Source organism: Perca flavescens, chromosome 8 (genome assembly GCF_004354835.1).
Source record: "Perca flavescens isolate YP-PL-M2 chromosome 8, PFLA_1.0, whole genome shotgun sequence".
Lineage (NCBI taxonomy): Eukaryota > Metazoa > Chordata > Actinopteri > Perciformes > Percidae > Perca > Perca flavescens.
This window is the reverse complement of record NC_041338.1, coordinates 11,924,978-11,943,828: the sequence shown is the minus strand read 5'-3', so window position 1 is coordinate 11,943,828 and position 18,851 is coordinate 11,924,978. Positions and strand designations below refer to the sequence as shown.

Genomic DNA, 18,851 nt, shown 5'->3' with positions numbered 1-18,851 from the left:
ATTCTCATACTGGAATGATAGTGAATAATGGAAGACTTATGTTCAGTCATATAGTAAGTAATGAGAAAATGTACTTGCACTCATAGGCCTATTGCAGACAGCCTACAATTTGGGCTGGTAACACATTATTTTTCCTGTCCTAATTTATCTGATATTTGTACTATACAATTAGAAGAAAACGTCCTCATATCATAATGTCTCATATTGTCTTAAGCACTAGGCTTATATTGCTCGTAAAATGTTAACTTTAATCGACAAGCCTTATTTTGAAAGTCCAACCGGAAGTTGCAGATGCCTCTGTGGCTGATTTGAGAGCGGATTCTCCAGCAGCGGCCGGACCGGAGCGACCGGAGCCGCTGAGTGAGCGTCAGAGCGCGGATCGTCCTCTGTGTCGGCGAGGCGTGCGGTTCCCTGTCACAGATTCACTTCAACGCTGCTCGCGTTTGATTTTCTGCCCAACTCCCAGCAAGCTAAAAAAGCTCTCGAGCTCGGACCCAACATGGGTTAGAAAGAAAAGCGACCTATGGATTATCCACTTTGTGCACTTCGCCGAGGATGATGGGGGGGAGAGAAACGGACTTGTTTTCGCAGAGACATCCTGACAAAGACGGGGACTGAGAGGGAAACGAGATTGGGATTCGCTGCTTCTCTCTGTCTCGCTTCGCATCTTTGTCTCCTTTTTTTTTATCATTTATATTGTGTATTTTTTTTTTTCTTCATTTTTAATTTTTTTTTTCTCATTTCCCTGCGTGTGTGCGAGACAGAGAAATGTTTGCAGAATTGCTGTGCAGCGCCGTGGCTCTGGTCCTGTATGTCAACACTCTGGGCGCCGATTTCTGCTACGATGACAGGTACTTGGGTAAATGAATGACATATCCAGCCTCGTGTTAGTCTACTAACGGCACTGGCTCCACTACATATGTGTCCTCACCGATAGGCTACCTTCATCATTTCTTGACAAACAGCAAAGCAAAAAAAAAAAATCATTATGTTGCCATAACTCTGAACGAGCGGTATTTCATTGCACCAGCAAATACTTGACAGTTACCCGGTAACTCGTGTGAGCTTTTTCTTTAACACAAGCAGGAAGTACCAATGATGTAGGCTATCAATGGTGCTTTGAAGAGCTGTAGTGAGTGATCAAAATGCCTTAACTGGTTATACCCTTACCTATCTGTAGTAGCTCCAGTGTGTCAGTAACTTGGAAACCACTGTTATATTCGTACAGACACCTGTGTGTTTTTAGGGAGTTTAATAGGCACCATGATCATACAGTATTTTCACATTTCCAATCATATTCCTGCAGCATTCTTTCAAGTAATCTCTTTCTGGCATCACCATAGTTTCCGTGGACTGATGAACAGTGAAACCAGTAGGAAATAGGCAGTGTTCTTGGGTGCCTCAGCGCAAAGTGTTGCAGTCTCCGGAGTCTGGACTTGCTCCATGTCTTGAGTTGTGCTGAGGCTGAGGAGCTAATTGATCTCTGGAGGGGAAAACGTGTCTGCTCTCCCCCAGCAGCACCACACAGAAGCCCCTTTTCACAACAGTTCCCGAATGCGCATCCTACTGAAACTTTGAGCACAGTATTTTCTGATTAATTTACTTGGAAAAAAAAAATATAGGCTGCAAGTTCTTGCTACCCTCCTACTTGAAGCCATCTGTGTGAGAAGGCGAGCACGGTTGCATGGGTTCAGCCGCTGCTGTGATGCGGGGGTAATGCATTACTCATGACTGGCCGTTTTGATACTTGATGGCTGAATGGTTGTCAGTGCCTCGGGCTCTTTTATGCACCATCCGTGCGTCCATGTAGGTCAGAGGCGTCCTTGTTTTCCTGCCATCATTATGTTGCCTCTTGCTGTCATTTTATTGATAGCCAATGTAGGCTATTGATTAATAATGAGCTCATATTTCTAAGCTATTAGGCATGGATACAACTGTTCTTAACATAACCATTACTGATCTCTTTAAAGTGACTTTGCCCCAGCAGTGTGTATAACAATCAATCAGTTACTTTTTGGTCAACAGGTGCAGCTTTTAAAACACACCCAGAGGATACAGCTTAGTGAACAAACGCCACCTTCAGCATCCTGTATTTTCTTCACAACTTTGCTCTGTATGTAGAACCCGTCCTGCTTAACACATCCCCAAAGGCCTTTTTTTTCCGCTGAAAGTCTGCTACTTTTTTCTTGTGGTAAAGAGTTGCTACAGTTTTTTGCACTTTGTGTTCTGGTCAGGTGATTCAGGCAACTTTTATTGTACGAGAAAGACGGTGCTCCGTGTCCATTAAAGCCGCCAGGGAGTGGCAGCGCCGTGCCGAGGCGAGAGGCTACCACTGCGTACAACTGCTGCCGCAGAGTCAGCTGCTGGAGAGCCTCGAGGCTCCCAAGTTTTAATGTAAGACAGAGAGGCGAACTCTGATTATTCAGCGAAGGCGATGTTAACATAATGTTATTTATTACCATGTGAGTTTTGGTCCAAGTTATTGCAGGCTTCTTATGAGACGGGATGAATGGCATACTGTAGTTCTCCAAGGCCTGGGGGATTTTTTTCTCTGACGTATTCTGTCTCTGACATGTTTTTCATTGCGGGCTATCAGTCATCCAGTGTTATCTGTTTTTAACACCACGTGTTTGGTTCAGGCTTGCAATTAGCAGCAGTCTCCTGTCCCCTCTGGCTTCACTCGGGGAGGGAGGGAGATAGAGGAAGGGAGGGTGCGCAGTGATAAATATATATATCATTTTGCTAAGGAAAAACAGCCCTGGACACACACACACACTGATCTAACCTGCTAATGCTGTACTTGTGTAGAAAAAAAAAGCTTACCGGTATATTGGTGATGGTAAAGAAGCTGCCATTATGGAAAATGAGTGTGAATGACGATGAATCAAACCGCAAGCGTTGCCATTACCCAACACCCTACAGCTCATAGGTGGGATTTATTTTAACTGAGTCTGACAGTAATTTATGGATCATACAGATAATGGTTTTCAAAAGCTCAAAGGACATCCGTATTACAGAATGTAAGGCCTCATGCTCTGAAATAAAGATCTATGGTTGATGTTTTATTTAGTGTGCATTTTGGAAGTAAACTCTGTGGCTTCCATTGAATGTTGATGATGAATAGTTGCAGAAGAATTAAATATGGATATTTTGTCACAGTGCAACATTGATTCCTCTCTGTGAGGAGACGCCTTGTGCTACTTTTTCGCTCTTGGCTGTGAAACCAATTCATTTACTCAACTCAGTGAGTGATTAAAAGTTCGGATCCAGAATTGTGCTGTGTGTGTATGGGCGCGTGTGAAATGGCTCGGAGCTACAGAGCTGGCATAAAAGACATCTGAGGATTTGCAATCGATTGGCTGGCAGTCTCGTATGGCCCTGGAATACGTAATGATGTGTTGCTTTCTTTCTGTGTAGCCTACTCTTGTTATGGTGAAGGGAGCGTTTGAGAAAAAATAAATCTGTCTAGGACTGTGGGGCCAGATGGACGTACGTGGCGTTATCGGCGCCATGGCCAACCCGCAGAAAGCGCACGCTGTGATACTTCAGCTTACGTCATCGGGTAATCAGCGCCTTTCTCCGCCCACTATACCGTAAATTGCGCTGTAGCAAAGCGTTAAGTACTTGTGCTATGATACGGCTGAGTGCAGACTGCGATATTCCCACTGCTGATGCTATGACTGTTTCAAATGATCCCGTTGCCAATATTCGTAATGTAGCGAGGAGTTTAACAACTGCTGGAATGGAATCTGAACGCTGAGACGGAGATTTGATGTCATCTTTGATTTCTTCCAGTAACTGTAATATTGCGTGGCTGCTTAATCTGTAACGCTTAATGATTTTGTGTTCACTCAACTGAAAAAGTTGTGATCCTTGTGGCAAAAATCTTTTCAGCTCGTCTCCTTGGCCTATGTCTTCATCTTTGCTCGGATTGCTGCCGTTTTACCAGGAGGCATGTGCGAGGAAACCCGCTGCCAAGGTTTACACCTGCTTTTAAGAGGCGGAGAATGTTCACCGCAAAATAGAGGCGTGCTTTCACGGGCGGTTTTTGTACATACCGCGGAATACATGATCGGATGCACTTTGCGAGTCCCCTCTCATCTCTTTATGAGAATCTCCCATTTGCCATTTTCAGTCCCCGCGACAGGCAGTCTGTGCTTTTCCCTCAGTGCGGCCTGTTTGTACATACCTCGCCACGCTTTTACGCGCAAATACGCCCTGAAATGGGCGCAAAAGCGTTTGTACATCTGGCTCTGTGTGTTCTGAGTAGGGTTTGGTACCGAAACCCGGTTCCACTATGGAACCGGTTCCTATGCAACCGGTAGGAATCGGACCGGATTAGAATGCAAATTTCGTTTCCTCATTTCGGTTCCACTTAATGTGTCGACTGAAATATTTTGCCTCTCTCGCTCCAAAACCGATGTAAAAATATCACACTTTCTCTGAAGTCTACCGTTAGTTAGCTACCATAAATGTAGGCTACTTTTAAAAGGTCATATTTTCCCTCTGGGCTCACCAAAACAGACGTAAAAGCATATTAACCATTCACTGCACGTGATTGCTAGTAAACATATTACATCTTTGATGTCATTTTTCAGTTTTTCAAGAATCGGTTTAGGAATCTGAATCGTTTTATAAGTACCGGTTCGGCATCGGAATCGTAAAAATCCAAATGATACCCAACCCTAGTTCTGAGACACATACTTCTTATCACTGGTCACACATTAATTTGAGCCCCAGCTAACTTCATGCATTTCATACATAGTAACCAAGGCTGTCAGGAGGTCACAGTTAAAAGGGAAAAAACTGTTTACATGTGTTTTTAAAAAATGTTATCCTCCAGGCTGTAAAAAAAAAAAAAAAAAAAAAAAAAGATCCCATGCGCGGCCCCTCCTTCGATTAAAAAACGACAGCCTGAAAGAGTGGCCTGCTCCAAGCCGAGCCAAACCCCCGGAGAGCTTTTCCTTTCTCACCCCTGGACACACTCATCATTACCACATACACAGCTTTGACACCTGCACTGGAAAATGGGAATCATACATCATGTAGTTCATATCTCTGCTGCTATAATCTACAGTTAGGGCTGAGGGAAAGAATGGAGGAGCCCAGATAAATGTCAGAGGAGAAATACTGGTGCAATATTGTGCGTCTTTCCGTAAGCCCGCACACTAGAAACCTGCGGTGTAACAGCAAAACCTGGTGAAGTACGTTATTAGCTTGATTGCCGGTGGTAAAATTCATGTCGCCGTCCTTTTTTTAAAGTTTCTGAAATGAAAAAAGCCTCTGCGGGTTAAGCAAAATTAAACATACTAGTGAAGTGAAATAGGCGACCACTTTCTCCATTACACAGCTGCAAACGCTGAGCTGTTTTCAAGGTATATTTCAGCCTGCCCACACACACACACACCGGCTTTATGGATTATCGTTCCACGTCAGGAGCTTGACGGATGTGATGAACTGCACCCCACCTCGTTTATCTGCCCTGGCGTGTGACGTTGTGAGGTTCGACTGTGTGAGGATGTGTGAAGGTTGCGGGTCACGTGGAAGGACACAGCCTCCCTGGGCATGGCCGATGATTTATAACGCCCAAGACAGTCGGTAACGGCGAGCCGCCGCTCTGCTCCATGCCCTGAAAACTTTATTAAGAGAAGTCGAGATTGGGGGGGTGGGTGGGGGGGGTCACGCTGATGCGGTTTGATCTGAGCTTCGAGTCGATGACGGCAAAGAAGCCACACAGCACTTTGAGCGGTGACTCATGTTGTTTAATGATCATACCAACCGGGTGATGGAAGAAAAAAACAAACCGTAGTGGATCTGTATTTATTTATATCTTTTCTTTATATTTTTTGTGGTTCTTTTTGTTCATTTTTGCTTCATTTTATGCCATTTTGTCATCCTGTATAGTCGGCAGTTTCCTCAAAGATGCACAGACAAACGCAGAGAGAAGGAGACTGGGTACTCGACCTCGAGTCTAATGACAATCCGGTTTTTGCGCACTCTTTATACCACTGTGTGGTACTTGTGTGGTAGCCAGCCTGACCTACCTGGCCTGACGTGGACTTTGCCGCCCTCTGTGCCCATGGCTGCCTCCTCCATGGCACTGTGTGCCAGCGCACTGATCTGGAACCCTACTCTCATGGCCTATACTGTAGGATGGGCAGTTTGCGGTTATGTTGAGAGCCCAAGGGCGGCAACCCAGCAGTTTGAGCATCTCCGCTTTTTTTCCCCAGTCAGGCTCTCTCTGTCTGCTCCCTGTAATTACCGCCCTGCCAGCAGAGAGGGACTCACGACATGGTTTGGTAGACGTAGCTGCTCTGTTTTCTCTCTCTCTCTCTCTGTCTCTATCTCTCTCTCTCTCTCTCTCTCTCTCGCTCTCTGTCTGCCTTCTCTTCATCAACCCCCCCCCAAAGCCTTTTAGTCCTCCAGTGCCCATCATCCAACGACTGCCTCCAGATGGTCCCGTTTGGTAAGCAGTTTAGGGTTTTTCTCTCTTCTGCAGTTTGAAGGGGAAGGTTTGAAGTGGATTCAAATGGAGGATGTTGTGTTTGCTTGTAGTTGCCAGGATGGAGACATCAAAGTGCCCAATGGCACAGACAGTGCTTAGCGGAGTCAGTGGAGATGGCCTCGTGCAGACTGATCTCCTGAATTGGCGTACGTATGAAACGCCAATTTGTATTCCGTTTTTGCGTGTTATCAAGACGCGTAATCACATTTTTGCGTGTATATCAACGCAAATCGGCCGCCATTGACCTACATTGCGAGTCAATTTCCTCCGTAGCGAGTAGTATAAAGAAACGGGGGATTGAGTAAGGAGGTAAGTGGGGGTGGTGGATGGGTAAAACACAGGACTTTTACCCGGGAGACCTGGGTTCGCGTCCTGCGTGTGGTGATTTTTCGATTTTTTATTTTTTTTTAATAAGCCTTACCCAATGTTTCTTACACAATGTTGTTTTCCTAAGCATGTTTTTGTCGTTTTTGTCACTGTTTTGTTACTAAAGCCTTTCCCTGTGTTCTTTTCCTAAACCCAATTTATTTTTTTTAACAGGCGTGTGACGTAGTTCTCGCGATAGTACGTCGCGTTCTCGCGATAACACGCAACGTGGCGAGACCACGTGGTGGGTATGTTTACATCAGCTGTATACAGCGTAGGCATACACGTGGATAGCTGAAAATGCGTACAATAACACGCCATTTTGCTTTATGAAAGTGGCGTGTATATTTACGCAAAGTCATGATGCCATGTTGCCTCGTGACTAAAAGCACATCTAGCCATATTATTGTATATTCATATTAAGTTGATAAAATCAATAAGTATGAAAGGCGTTGCTCATAGTGATGAACCCACAGATAATTAGCTTTATAGCATCGTTCAGCAAATGGTTTTGGTTTTAAGTAGGGTGACCAGACGTCCCGGTTTGACCGGGACAGTCCACGATTTTAAATTGCTTGTCCCGGTTTACACCCGGAGCGGCGTCAGCCGATTTTGCCGGGGCTTCAGCCCCGAATGTTTTGAGTGTAGCCCCAAATGTACCCTTTTGTCCAGTTTATTTTTCTGAGGCGAATAGAACGGGCAGCTATGTGCGGGGTCCGACCATGCTGTATTTGTTGCTACCACCTAGCAACCGTTTCTAGGTTGTGAAGCTGTGAAAGCCGGGTGAAGTTTTCGTAGGAATCCTAGCCAAATCGGTCTAATTCATTGATGCCATCAACACAAAGTTTAGGAGCGCAAAACTAATGATTTAGGTTGAACTTCCTGTGACGTGACGTTTCCAGTCTACAGTTCAGACTCAAACACACAGAGTTCTGAAGCAGACCTGTGCGTCACTTAGTGTCCACTCTCTCTGTAAAATGCTGGGCAGCTTCAGGTTTATGGATGCGCTCAGCTGTGGACATGCTGCTGGCAGATGTGTCACGTTTGTGCTCCGTGGATTTCTGCAGCAGTAGTTTCTGTTTTCCACCTCCGATGTGTAGCAGCGTACAGCCACTTCTCTAGCTAAACTCTTTGTCTCATTCAGAGACCAGAGACCCAAACGGGGCTCTGTGTCTGTGAGAAGGTCTGAGATCTACCGTATCAGCAGAGCAATCACTTTAATGCACAGCAGACTATGGTGCAGGTATAGATTATTTTCTGAAATAAAGTGACTTTATTCTTGTAATAGCCTATTATAACTTTATTTTTCACAAAATATCACAACTCCTCCAAATCACAGAGAACACAGATATATTTTGAATGTGAACATGAGCAGAAATCTTGCTCAAACATCAGAAATATTACTGTCCAGGGGTTTATTAATAAATTTAAATGAATGAATATATCATTAAGGTGAATAATTGCCGTATGCACATTTAAGTAGGTTACTTCCCCAACAAAAGACGGAAAACAGGAGGGAGGAGTAAATGATGCCTAGGCTACATGTGTGCAGACTCAGATATAATTAGAAAAGTCGATCTACAGGAGAATAAATAGATGAAAGCAATACAGAATGCCTGAGAGCCTTACTGCAATATATTCCATTATGTTTTTATATTTGGATTGTAATCTAGGTTTCTCTTCACATAAAGATATTTGCAGCATACATTGATTCATAAAAAGATAGAAATAGGTGCATAAAAATTCACCAGAATGCAGGAAATGAAGTGTTTCATGCTCAAAATTTACAATAAATAATTTTTATTATTTTTGGTGTAATTGGAATAAATAATACTTCAAAAAGTCTTTTTTAGAAAAACAATAAACATAAATCTCACACTAAACTGAAAAAGGCTGTTGCTGCAATTTTGTTAATTTTACAGGAAAAAACACTTATTAGATGAGGAGCCTACGATCAAAATAATGAAGTTACTGTCTGTGTCTGTGTCTGACCTGGGCTGGCACATGTTCACGTTAAAAAGCGTTTGCGTGCACGAGCACTACGGTCACGCGCAAAGTGTCCGGTTTTAGTTCCGGGAAATCTGGTCACCCTTAGTTTTAAGTCCAGCAAATGTACTGTTTTGGTTCACTCTCATAGTGTTTTTCGCCCACACCAATGACCTGTTTTCAGCAAAAAAAAAGCTCTAAAACACCCATTACTTCCCCAGAATGAAACAGCTGAGAAAGTTAGCAAGAAACTAGTGAACATGAGGTCACATTTAGCAAAGAGAAGATCTTTCCTTCAAGAGTTAATGGAGAACAAACCTGCCCTAAAATACTACTCCATATACTGTACAAAGTAAATGGTATTCAGTTTTTGCAGGATTTAGATAAATGTCAATTATTAATATAAACGCACAATGAATATGACTGATGACCAGTGCGGTAGTGGCTATTTTTAATGTGCAATGGGAGTGTTGTTTAGAAGAGGAAGCTTAAATGTTCCTAAATTTCCTCCCTTAAAATCACCAGGGAGTGCGATCTGTTGGCAGGAGAGGAAAGAGATATGTGCGAGGCATCCTGCCCAATTTTGTTGGCCTATCTTTCTCTGATAGATTTTCTCAGATGAGGGGAAGACTGTGTGTGAGATTTCTGACCAACGCTTACACATTATACACAATTACTGTGCGCCAACTTGAGACTGTTTACGTTCCAGGTACAGTAGCTGTCAACTAATGTATTTAAAAAAAAAGTTATTTTCGATAACTCCTTTCCATTTTCTCTCAAGATGCCAGAGTATCAAAGAAACAAGAACTAATCTCCCTCCATCCAGTCATTTCACAGAAATGGAGAATATGCCGCCACTGTGACCATCGTTACTTGAGCTACACCAGCCCGGAAAGATCAGCTCAGTGTCTAACCACAGATAGATTGGATATCCATTTTCCCAAGGTCTCATTTTCCAACAAATAGCCGATGAGGGTAGAAATTGTTATGTTCACCCTTGCCGCAATTGCAAGATAAGCTAGCCTGGCAGAAATGCATTTGTTTCTAAAAATAGCATTAATGAGGGGTTCTGATATGTTTGTGAGTTGCTTCCCTTACCCACAAAACCCTGCTGAATTACTTCAACCATCAGAGTCTTGGATAGAGTGAGTTCATATTTAGGTCAATAGGAAACAGGTGACTGGATATGATGCTCCCTTTTCTCCCTCACTGCCATCACCAGGCCCAGAATAAGACTTCATTATACTGTATCTTGGTCACCTCCTGAAGTTCATATAAAAAACGCTGGCCTTTGCACTGCATTCCCTGTGGTGAGGACAGAAAGGGGAAAATCTGAAATACCTGCATATTTGGAAAATGTGCAACGGCGATTAAATTTGAGAAAGTGTTTTATTGGTGCACTTCCTAACATGTAAAATGTGTTGAAACACACTCATTGCAGCAGAACACTGCAATCCTGTTACCTAACTTTGGATTTCCTTTTCCATACTTTTCCATTCTGCGTCTCCAGGTTTCTCAGTGTCAAAACAGTCATATTAGCTCCTCACACTGCTGTGCGGCCCAGAATGGGAAGGCTGCTTCTAATGTGTGATCTGTGTATTGGCTGGTGTGACCCCGCCAGGCTTATGCAAACTTTCTCTCCTTCCTGCAGCTCTCTTATTGCTCTGGCAATTTAAAGGCTTGGAAATATATTTAGCAATATTTTGTATTACTTTCTGTAATCCAACGAGGCCAATATTCACTGATTTTGTTTATTTTCGTGCCATGCACACAAAGTGCCCAACCCTAATGGGTTTACAAGACACCAACATTTCATATGTTGGCCAATAAATAATTGCAGTTCACAAATGCCAAATATGTGTTTAAATAAACAATACAAAACAAGGGAGGAAGCCTTATCTGGATCTTATAGTAATGGAAGGAAGAGCAGGTGCTCCTCATGCGTAGGGCAGGCATAGTGCTGTCAATAGAAAGGGAATAGATTCCAGACACAAAAGAACACTGCTTAATTAAAGTACAGAAATGTAAATCTTTATTATTGCTGCTAAAGGATTTAAAAACGAGGCCAATGCATATCAATTCGACACTTTTACACTAATAAGTATGTTAGCCACGCTAGCAGCACGGCTCTATGGATGGCAATGGCAGTCGATCAGTCCACCACTTTGGTCCAGACTGAAGCATCTCACCAACTATCAGATCGACTGCCATTAAACTTTGTAATTACATCAATGGTCCCCAGACCATGCATACTAATTACTTTTACTTTCCCTTTGGTGCCATCGACAGAATACCTGCAAAACTAATGATCTTCCCATACCTGCTTACTTGTTCAACAAGTACAGCCTGATATTGGCCACTAGTATGGCTGTGGACTCTTTGTTTCCAACGGTAAAGTGGCCCTATTTGGTCACAAAAAAAAAATTAAGAGATCCTTATCAAATCTGTTTGCTTATGTTGTGTTTAAGTAAAAAAAATAACGCAGGCTACAATAATACGCCAACTAACCGTATGACTATTCACAAATCTGCAACTAAAAGACACATCATTGTGCTCAAATCTGATTAGTGTGTAAACAGTCGCAGGTTGTAGTGCTGAGCACGGTAGCACAACTAAGCCGTACGTTTTTCACTTAGTCACAGTTACCCTGGATGACCCTTTACACAAGGAACATGCTCCTTCGACGCCACCGGACACCCACAACCTCCAGGTCCAGATGATGTCTAGACTCTTGAGAAACGTGATACATACCCAAGTCTTAAATCCCTGTGATGGTGTGATGTGGAGTTGATCACACAGTGTGGAGCTGAAGGAAACTCCCTTCGATTACCGGAGCAAACTGCTACTGTGTCTGCCGTTGATAAGACTGAATGTGTGTGGCAGGTAAGGGAGCTGAATCACCTCTGGCCGTTGCCCGCTTTAGCTGATTGTCATTTTGGGATAATCTACAGCACTAGGTAACTGTTCTCACTTTGGGATTGAAAGCTGCTCATGAGCAGTCAACATGCTCATTGTTTCTTGAAAGCCCTCGCTGGGCTCAAGCCCGGGCCAAGGCAAGCTGCTTCAAAGCTGCATTAATAAGGTTCTAATGCTTTATAATCACCCCACTGGTATGCAGTGGGATGAGAAATGTAGCCATATGTAAATGTCCGGTTTTCTGCCCGCATTGGAGATTAACCTCGCTGCCCTGCACAAGACGTTAACCTTAGTCTTATTTGGGTATTCTCAGTGCTCCTTGCCTGGCTATTTAATTAAAAGCCAACAGATTATCTCTCCTAATACATCATGTGGTTATAGCAGCACACACGCATGCAGTATACTGCACACAGACAGACACGCATGATAATAATTGCTTTAAATGGGAATAATGTTTAATGCCGGACTGAATCATCCAATAAGCAAATCCCTCACGTGGTCAGTATTGCTTGGCAGACGTACAACGCAGCTACTCAATAATGCGAGGAAGGTTAAAAAGCTGCCAAGGAATACACTAAGTCAAAATGGTGGAACAAATGTGCCGTTTGACCAACAGAACCAGATTAGTGGGGTTCAAAATCAAATAACATGATGCATCTGGTGTGTCGGCATCCGAGCAGACGTGTGTGGTGATGGGTAAATGCTGGCTATAGGTTGTGCTCCCATCATTAGACGTGGGTCTCAAATGATTTAACTCTGCAGGGCTAAGTTGTTAATGGGTCTAGACAAGGTTTTGGATTTCGAGGGCTAATGCTGGCTGATGGCTCTTAAGCCGTGGCTACTCTCAGGCTCTTGGCCCTCTTCATATTAATGGGATTAACAGGACTGTGGATGAGAGGGGGCACGACATGTAAGCAGAGAACACCAAGCCGTTAGAAACAAAAACTTCCCTGTCCCCCATATCCGACAGGGATGCGATAGTTTGTCCTTTTTTTTTTTTTAGTAAGGAAGAGGAGAAGGCTACCCCTCTTCAACGGGCCTCTCCATCTCGGTGGCCTTATTTTCTGACAAGGAGCGCTGGCTCGTTTCGATAAGGTTATGACACAAGTTGGCCCGTCCGGGGGCAATGCCTTTGTCCATTGTGAGAAGAAGGGGCTGTGTGGTCGCTCTGTTCTCCCTGGACCCAATGAAGGAGGCCATTTGTCCCCAAATAGAGGGGAATTAAGCCCTGGTTGTGTTGGCCTGTTGTTTATAAAGGACAAAGAAGCAAGACCTCAGTGTTCAGTGTTTGGACAGAGCAGAAAACTGCTGCAGCTTTGCGGACCAAACCTGTCAGGACCAATTGGGTAAACTCATTACGGCCGTACGTGCTCTGGTTAGGGTTTTCAAGTGTGTCGAGACAAAGAGAGGCAGAGGATTCACAGTTAGGGAGCTAACAGAAGCTTCTTTGTGTTACGAATATGCCAGCTCAACTTGTTAGTTTTGGGTGGCGTGGATGTTTAGCTGGAAAGATGATGCAATGGTCAATGCGCTTCGAGGAAATGCGGCGCGACGGGTTTTAGAGCTGGTTGCCAAAGCGAGACAGAATCGTTGCCACACTTTAGTCATTTATAATTGGAGTAATTGCGTTGCGTTTTAACTATGAGCCATATTTCACTGACGAAGAAGTGAAGTCAAGAATGGTTAAACGCATTTTACATAACCCAAATTGACGTGTTGGTGCTCTCACTGAGGAGGGTTTGGTGTTTTTGATAGTGGATTGAATGGTTGTGAAGCTTTAACCTGACTTTCTGCATTTATATTTTGAAGCGCGTTTTAATATGAGGAACTGTCCGTTTCTCTTTCATTTATTTATTAATTTTTTTTAGCTGGCATGTGGGTTAAATCAATGCAACAGCAGCACTCGTACACCTCTCTTTTTCAGCAGTAACTGTAAGGTGTGACGATATATATATATATATATATATATATATATATATATATATATATATATATATATATATATATATATATATATATATATATATTTAAACGCAGTGGTTAGGCCTTTGTGACGTTTCCGCTGTGCTCCTTTTCTGTACTGTGTTGCTTTGCTAAATACAGGATATCAGTTCTAAACTTTCTATTCATTTGACATTATCATCTGTTAGGACTTTTTCCCTTCCTTATTTCATGTTCATTTCTTGAAAGGACACACGTGCTGGAATGTCTCAGTTTTGTGTTACTATTGTGGTTAAAGCGGTTGTCAAGCATGATTACAGTATCTGGTGTTTCCTAAGTGTGGCAAGTGAGTCAGATGCAGCACAGAATGGCCTGTGGTCTGGGTAACCTGCCGCTCCCCTCAGGATTGGAACACTGGGACGCACAAGAAAACACGTGACCCTCGTGGCCTTCATTCTGGTGCCGTGTGGTTCCATCAAGTCACCGGAGTTCAGGGCATCTGTAGAAAGGGGAACTTCATCAGACGCTTCAGATCAGAGAAAGGAAACCGAGGGAGTGGTCAGGCGTGCGTTCTGTAACGCTTTTCTGTATTTGTGGACTTGTGAACGAGCCAACCGAGCACACTGAAGACTGGATTCTTGTGGAGGATTTGCCTCCTCCCTCTCTCTTCCCTCACTTCGTACCTCTCTCACCGGACCACAGCGAACGGAGGAAGCACATCTTTTCACAAGCTGCCTCTAATTGATACTGTTGAGCCCTGGGAACCCCAGTGCGTGGTTTTAGTACTCTGCAAAATGCGTGCAAAGCACAACAGCCTGCAGTGTGCCACCCTCTGGGACACCACAGGTTATTTACAACCAGACGAGCAGTCTGGCCCAGGTCCTCGTATAGTTTCATTTAAGTAAGTAAAAAAATAAAAATAAAATACCCACCGCACTTGGATGTGACGCTTGCCAAGCCTTTCATCAAATAGCTACACCGAGAGAGGGCAAGAGTTGAATCCAATCCAGAACTGTAATCTCAGCCTTAGGGGGCTTTTCACTAAATGGTTGTGTGCGGTTATTAAAGAATGAAAGCAGTTCTATATGTAGGTTAAGTTCCTACTTTTGCCTTGCTGGCTTTATGCTAATATTTCTGTGCTTCGTGCTTTTGCTATTCCTCACCAGCTACACCTGTATAGTTGTTTGAAGAAGTGCTTTTATTTCTAATAAGTCATGTTAAGTGAGGGCCATATATATTTTTTGTGTGTTTGGCTATATGTATGCGGCATGACAAAATCCAATCAAATGCGGTGTAAATTGACTAGTTCTTATGTAAGCTTGTCATGGCTCGGTGAGGCAGACGAGTCTGACATCTCTCCAGATGGAGAACAGCTTGTGTTGAATTGTATTTCACAGACCGAGCCAACTTTCTCGTTCTCTCTTGCTTGCTCTCCCTCTCTCCCTCTCTCTCTCTCTCTCTCTCTCTCTCTCTCTCTCTCTGTCATCATGAATAAAATCACACTGGTGACGGATTGATAGAATCGTGATGGTTTACAGGGCTGATTTCCGTGGTTTATTTTGGCTGAGCACTGACTCTCTCCGTATCTGTGGCCACGGTGTTTCTCCTCATCTTTGACCTCTCGCATGTGCGACTTTTCCCCCTCCGGCTGTTTTGCCAAGTGAGGTCTTCGTCTTCGCCAGGAGATGGATGCACACAATTGGACCAGAGTTTATTTTTGATCCGAGGAGGAAGTTTCGGTTGGGAGAAAGTGTGCGCAACTGTTTTTCCTTTTACCAGCCCCTGAGGTTTGAGGATGTGGAGAGAAGCGCTGTCAGCTGCTCTGACGGAATGAGACTTCTAAAAGGCACTCTCAAGAAAAAGAAATTTATAAACTGAGAGATATTTAAGGTATGCAAAAAAAAAAAAAAATTAAAAAGAGCAGAGCTGGCAAGAAAGAATGACTGATGGAGCATTATGGCATTAAATGGAAGGTCTTATCCTTGCATAGGCGTAATTTATCAAAAGATAATAATAATCCAAAGATATTTGTTGCTTTTTAAAGATTTCTTTTGGACAATTTTTTTTCAACGTTTTTTGTTGCCTTTTTTAAGTTTTTTAGGTAGGTAGTTGAAGATCTCAACCCCCCCCAATGTTGAACCCATAGTTATGCCCTCGGATCCTTGATTGTTTTAAGTGTGACTGTGAAGGCCTCGAGGCTGATCCGTTTCAGTCTGTGGTGAGCGTGTGTTGTCCTGACTGTGAACTCCGGCTGCTTTACGCTCTTCCAACATTTACCTGATGAGATGTTAAGAGGGCCCAAAACCACATTGGACCCCCCCCCCCCCAAAGTGGCTCTTCCAAACGTGTTCAGCCTCTACAGTAGACACATTTCTCGCCACCACATGCTGGAAACATCAGTGGCTGTTTTAATTTAGGAAGCAGTTTAAGGCCAATCCATCCACGGCCCCACTGGCTCACAAGCTTTGTTTTTCATCTGTGTGAGTGACTGCCCGGGGTCCTCGACAAAGACCCTCACCTTCAGACGCACGAGGCTCACGACGAGGTTCAAACAAACTGTCACTCAAACCATCTCTTTCTGCCGAAACAGAGATGACCCCGGGCAAGTCTTTTAGCCTCACGCTCAGGCTTAATGTTTTATTTTCCAGAAACAAGCGCCATTATCTCGAGAAAAAGATGGATTACGCTATCATGAGGATGACACTTTTATCAAGGAACTTTTTGAGGCGAGTCAATTTCTGTTTGGGCAAGAGGCGAAATTATCTTACCCTGCTGGCAGATTTCCACCACTCGTGTAAATACGAGAATACATTATCAGCCCTGAACACGAAATTAAATGACTTGCCTCCGCTTCTCATTTAGCACTACTCTGAAAAAAATGTGCTAATGCAGCGCGCCCATCACTCCACCTGATTGATGGAGCTGATGACTCTCCCACGTGACAGCTGAAGTAAAGGAAGGCAGACCTTGGGGGCTCGTTGAGGTCCTCGGGACCCGGGAAAGATGTTGGGAGACAACAGACATCGATCGATGATTATAATAATAATCTGTGATTATGCCACCTCTTAACACCGCACGTCCCGCACCTCATGTTCTCATTCTCCTCAGAAGCTATAGCGTCTACCACCGGCAGCTCAGGCAGAGGGTTATTAATTTTCAGTGATGGAACAATCCACCGTGGTTTCCCAGTGAGCACACAGATGGCTGACCCTTATTAGGAAAATAAGGATTTCATTAATTTCTTCATGCGGCCGTTGCAGAGCCCATTCATTCATTCAGTGAAGTGTAAATCCATAAAGGAAAATGAATGACTTATGTGTCTATTGCCTGCATTGTCACAGCATTAGACATTTGTATGTAAACTGTATTATCTGTGGGTGAAGTTCATATTGAGACATGAGGAAGTAAAACCTTAAAAAAAAAGTCTTTGAGTGTTTTTGTAGGTTTTGCGTTGCGCATGGCCAACAAGTACAGTTCAGATTGATGTCGGAGATGATGGTGTATCTCACACTTTACTGTTGGAGACGTTTGGCTGTAAATCATGTGGATGAATGATGGATATAGGTTGTCACGATGCACAGGTGAGTTGACAGGGCGCACGCTGGCATGTTTGCCTGCTCGATGAGCTTTTAATTAGCGGTAACAACTTGACATCAGCAAATGATGGGTCTTTGGAAATCAGGAAATTCAACTTGTGTGGAAGAGTAAAGGATGCATTTCTAATATATATATATATATATATATATATATATATATATATATATATATATATATATATATATATATATATATATATATATATATATATATATATATATATATATATATACCTGTTTTCACAATGCTCTGATCCCGAGGACAAAATGAATAGTCTTGTATAGATTATTCCTTTTTGCAAAGCTTTTTAGAAATTAAAGTTTTAAAAGGCAGAAATGGTGTTTATGGGACTCAAATTTCTGTTTACTGTACTTATTTATTTAACGCACAAAATGATCCCTCGTTCTTAGTTAGGCTGTGTAGTGGTTGCACATTTGTTTTTCCAGTGTAATTGGCTGTTGTTTTCATGATTAGTTGCAAAATTGCTAAATTGCAAGCTTGGCTTTCACGCCTGTGCAATTACTATTTCCCATCTGAGAGCCGTGATTCAACACAGGCCCAGGCCTCCTGGTGTAGTGTAGTGTAGTTATTCAAAAATCAGTACTTGAAATGTAAATAAGAACATTTTATGTTGAAATATATAAATGGAAAGCACTTCCTCGATTCAGTCAGATGTTTGTCCTGAGAATCATGCCGCATAAGCCTAATAGTTTTACAATACAGCATCTAAATGATTATATTGTTGGAAAGGAAACATTCAGAGCTTTTCTGCAATAATCACATAATCATCATTATGAATTACCTCATAGCATTTAGACCATCAAGACCTCTGGTTTCCTTCAAGAAACCAGCACACACCATGCCCAGTATCCGATTAATGGGAATAATAGCTATATGAAATATTGTTTATTCATTCTTGGAAGCCATCAGTGGTCTTTTTTTTTTTTTTTTTTCACGGTATTGCATTTCACGTATACAACCTAACCAATTCATCTCCATTCGAATAATTGACATCATTTTGAGCAGGGGAATCCTTGGCCAGGAAATGAAAGGCGGGGGGAGTGGAAACCTGACCGGAGCTGAAGAAGAGCCACAGGTCCATAGACTGTCTCTGCGTTGCCTGGTTTGATACGGGCATCACGGTTCCAGTTTTGTCCACAATAATTAAAAACTTGTTACTTACATGCAGTTCTGCAGGTTCCTTCATCTGAAACCCACAGATAATGCTGTAATAATGATAATATTGGCAAAGGTACCTAAAGCAATGTAACAGATGGATGATACTGCATGTTGTTCTCATCTAAACAGCTGCATCCTCAAAATAGATTTGGGATATATAGTTGTTAATAAAATAGAGGATTCTTCCAAAATCTTTAATTATTTGCAGATTTGCCTGACTTAGGAGGATTTCTGTGTAACTGTCAGTGGACTCCCAAGGGTGAGTCAGCTGCTGCAGCTGTAGACGCCCGGTCTAAACCAGATTAAGAGTTAAAACCTTTCAGTCCCTGGTCCACGTGCTGTTAAACTTCTCTTAATTTAG

General features: G+C 43.0%; 1 protein-coding gene across 2 annotated transcripts in view; it reads left to right on the top strand.

Annotated features, from left to right (window-relative positions):
• The first annotated feature begins 354 nt into the window (after positions 1-354).
• The window catches only part of tmtc2b (transmembrane O-mannosyltransferase targeting cadherins 2b), a 124,564-nt gene continuing 106,067 nt past the window's right edge, over positions 355-18,851 (top strand). For both annotated transcript variants that reach the window (XM_028586273.1, XM_028586274.1), the window contains exon 1: positions 355-851. In XM_028586273.1, coding sequence (XP_028442074.1) covers positions 769-851 — 83 coding nt within the window. In that variant the 5' untranslated portion in view covers positions 355-768. The remainder of the gene's footprint in view (positions 852-18,851) is intronic.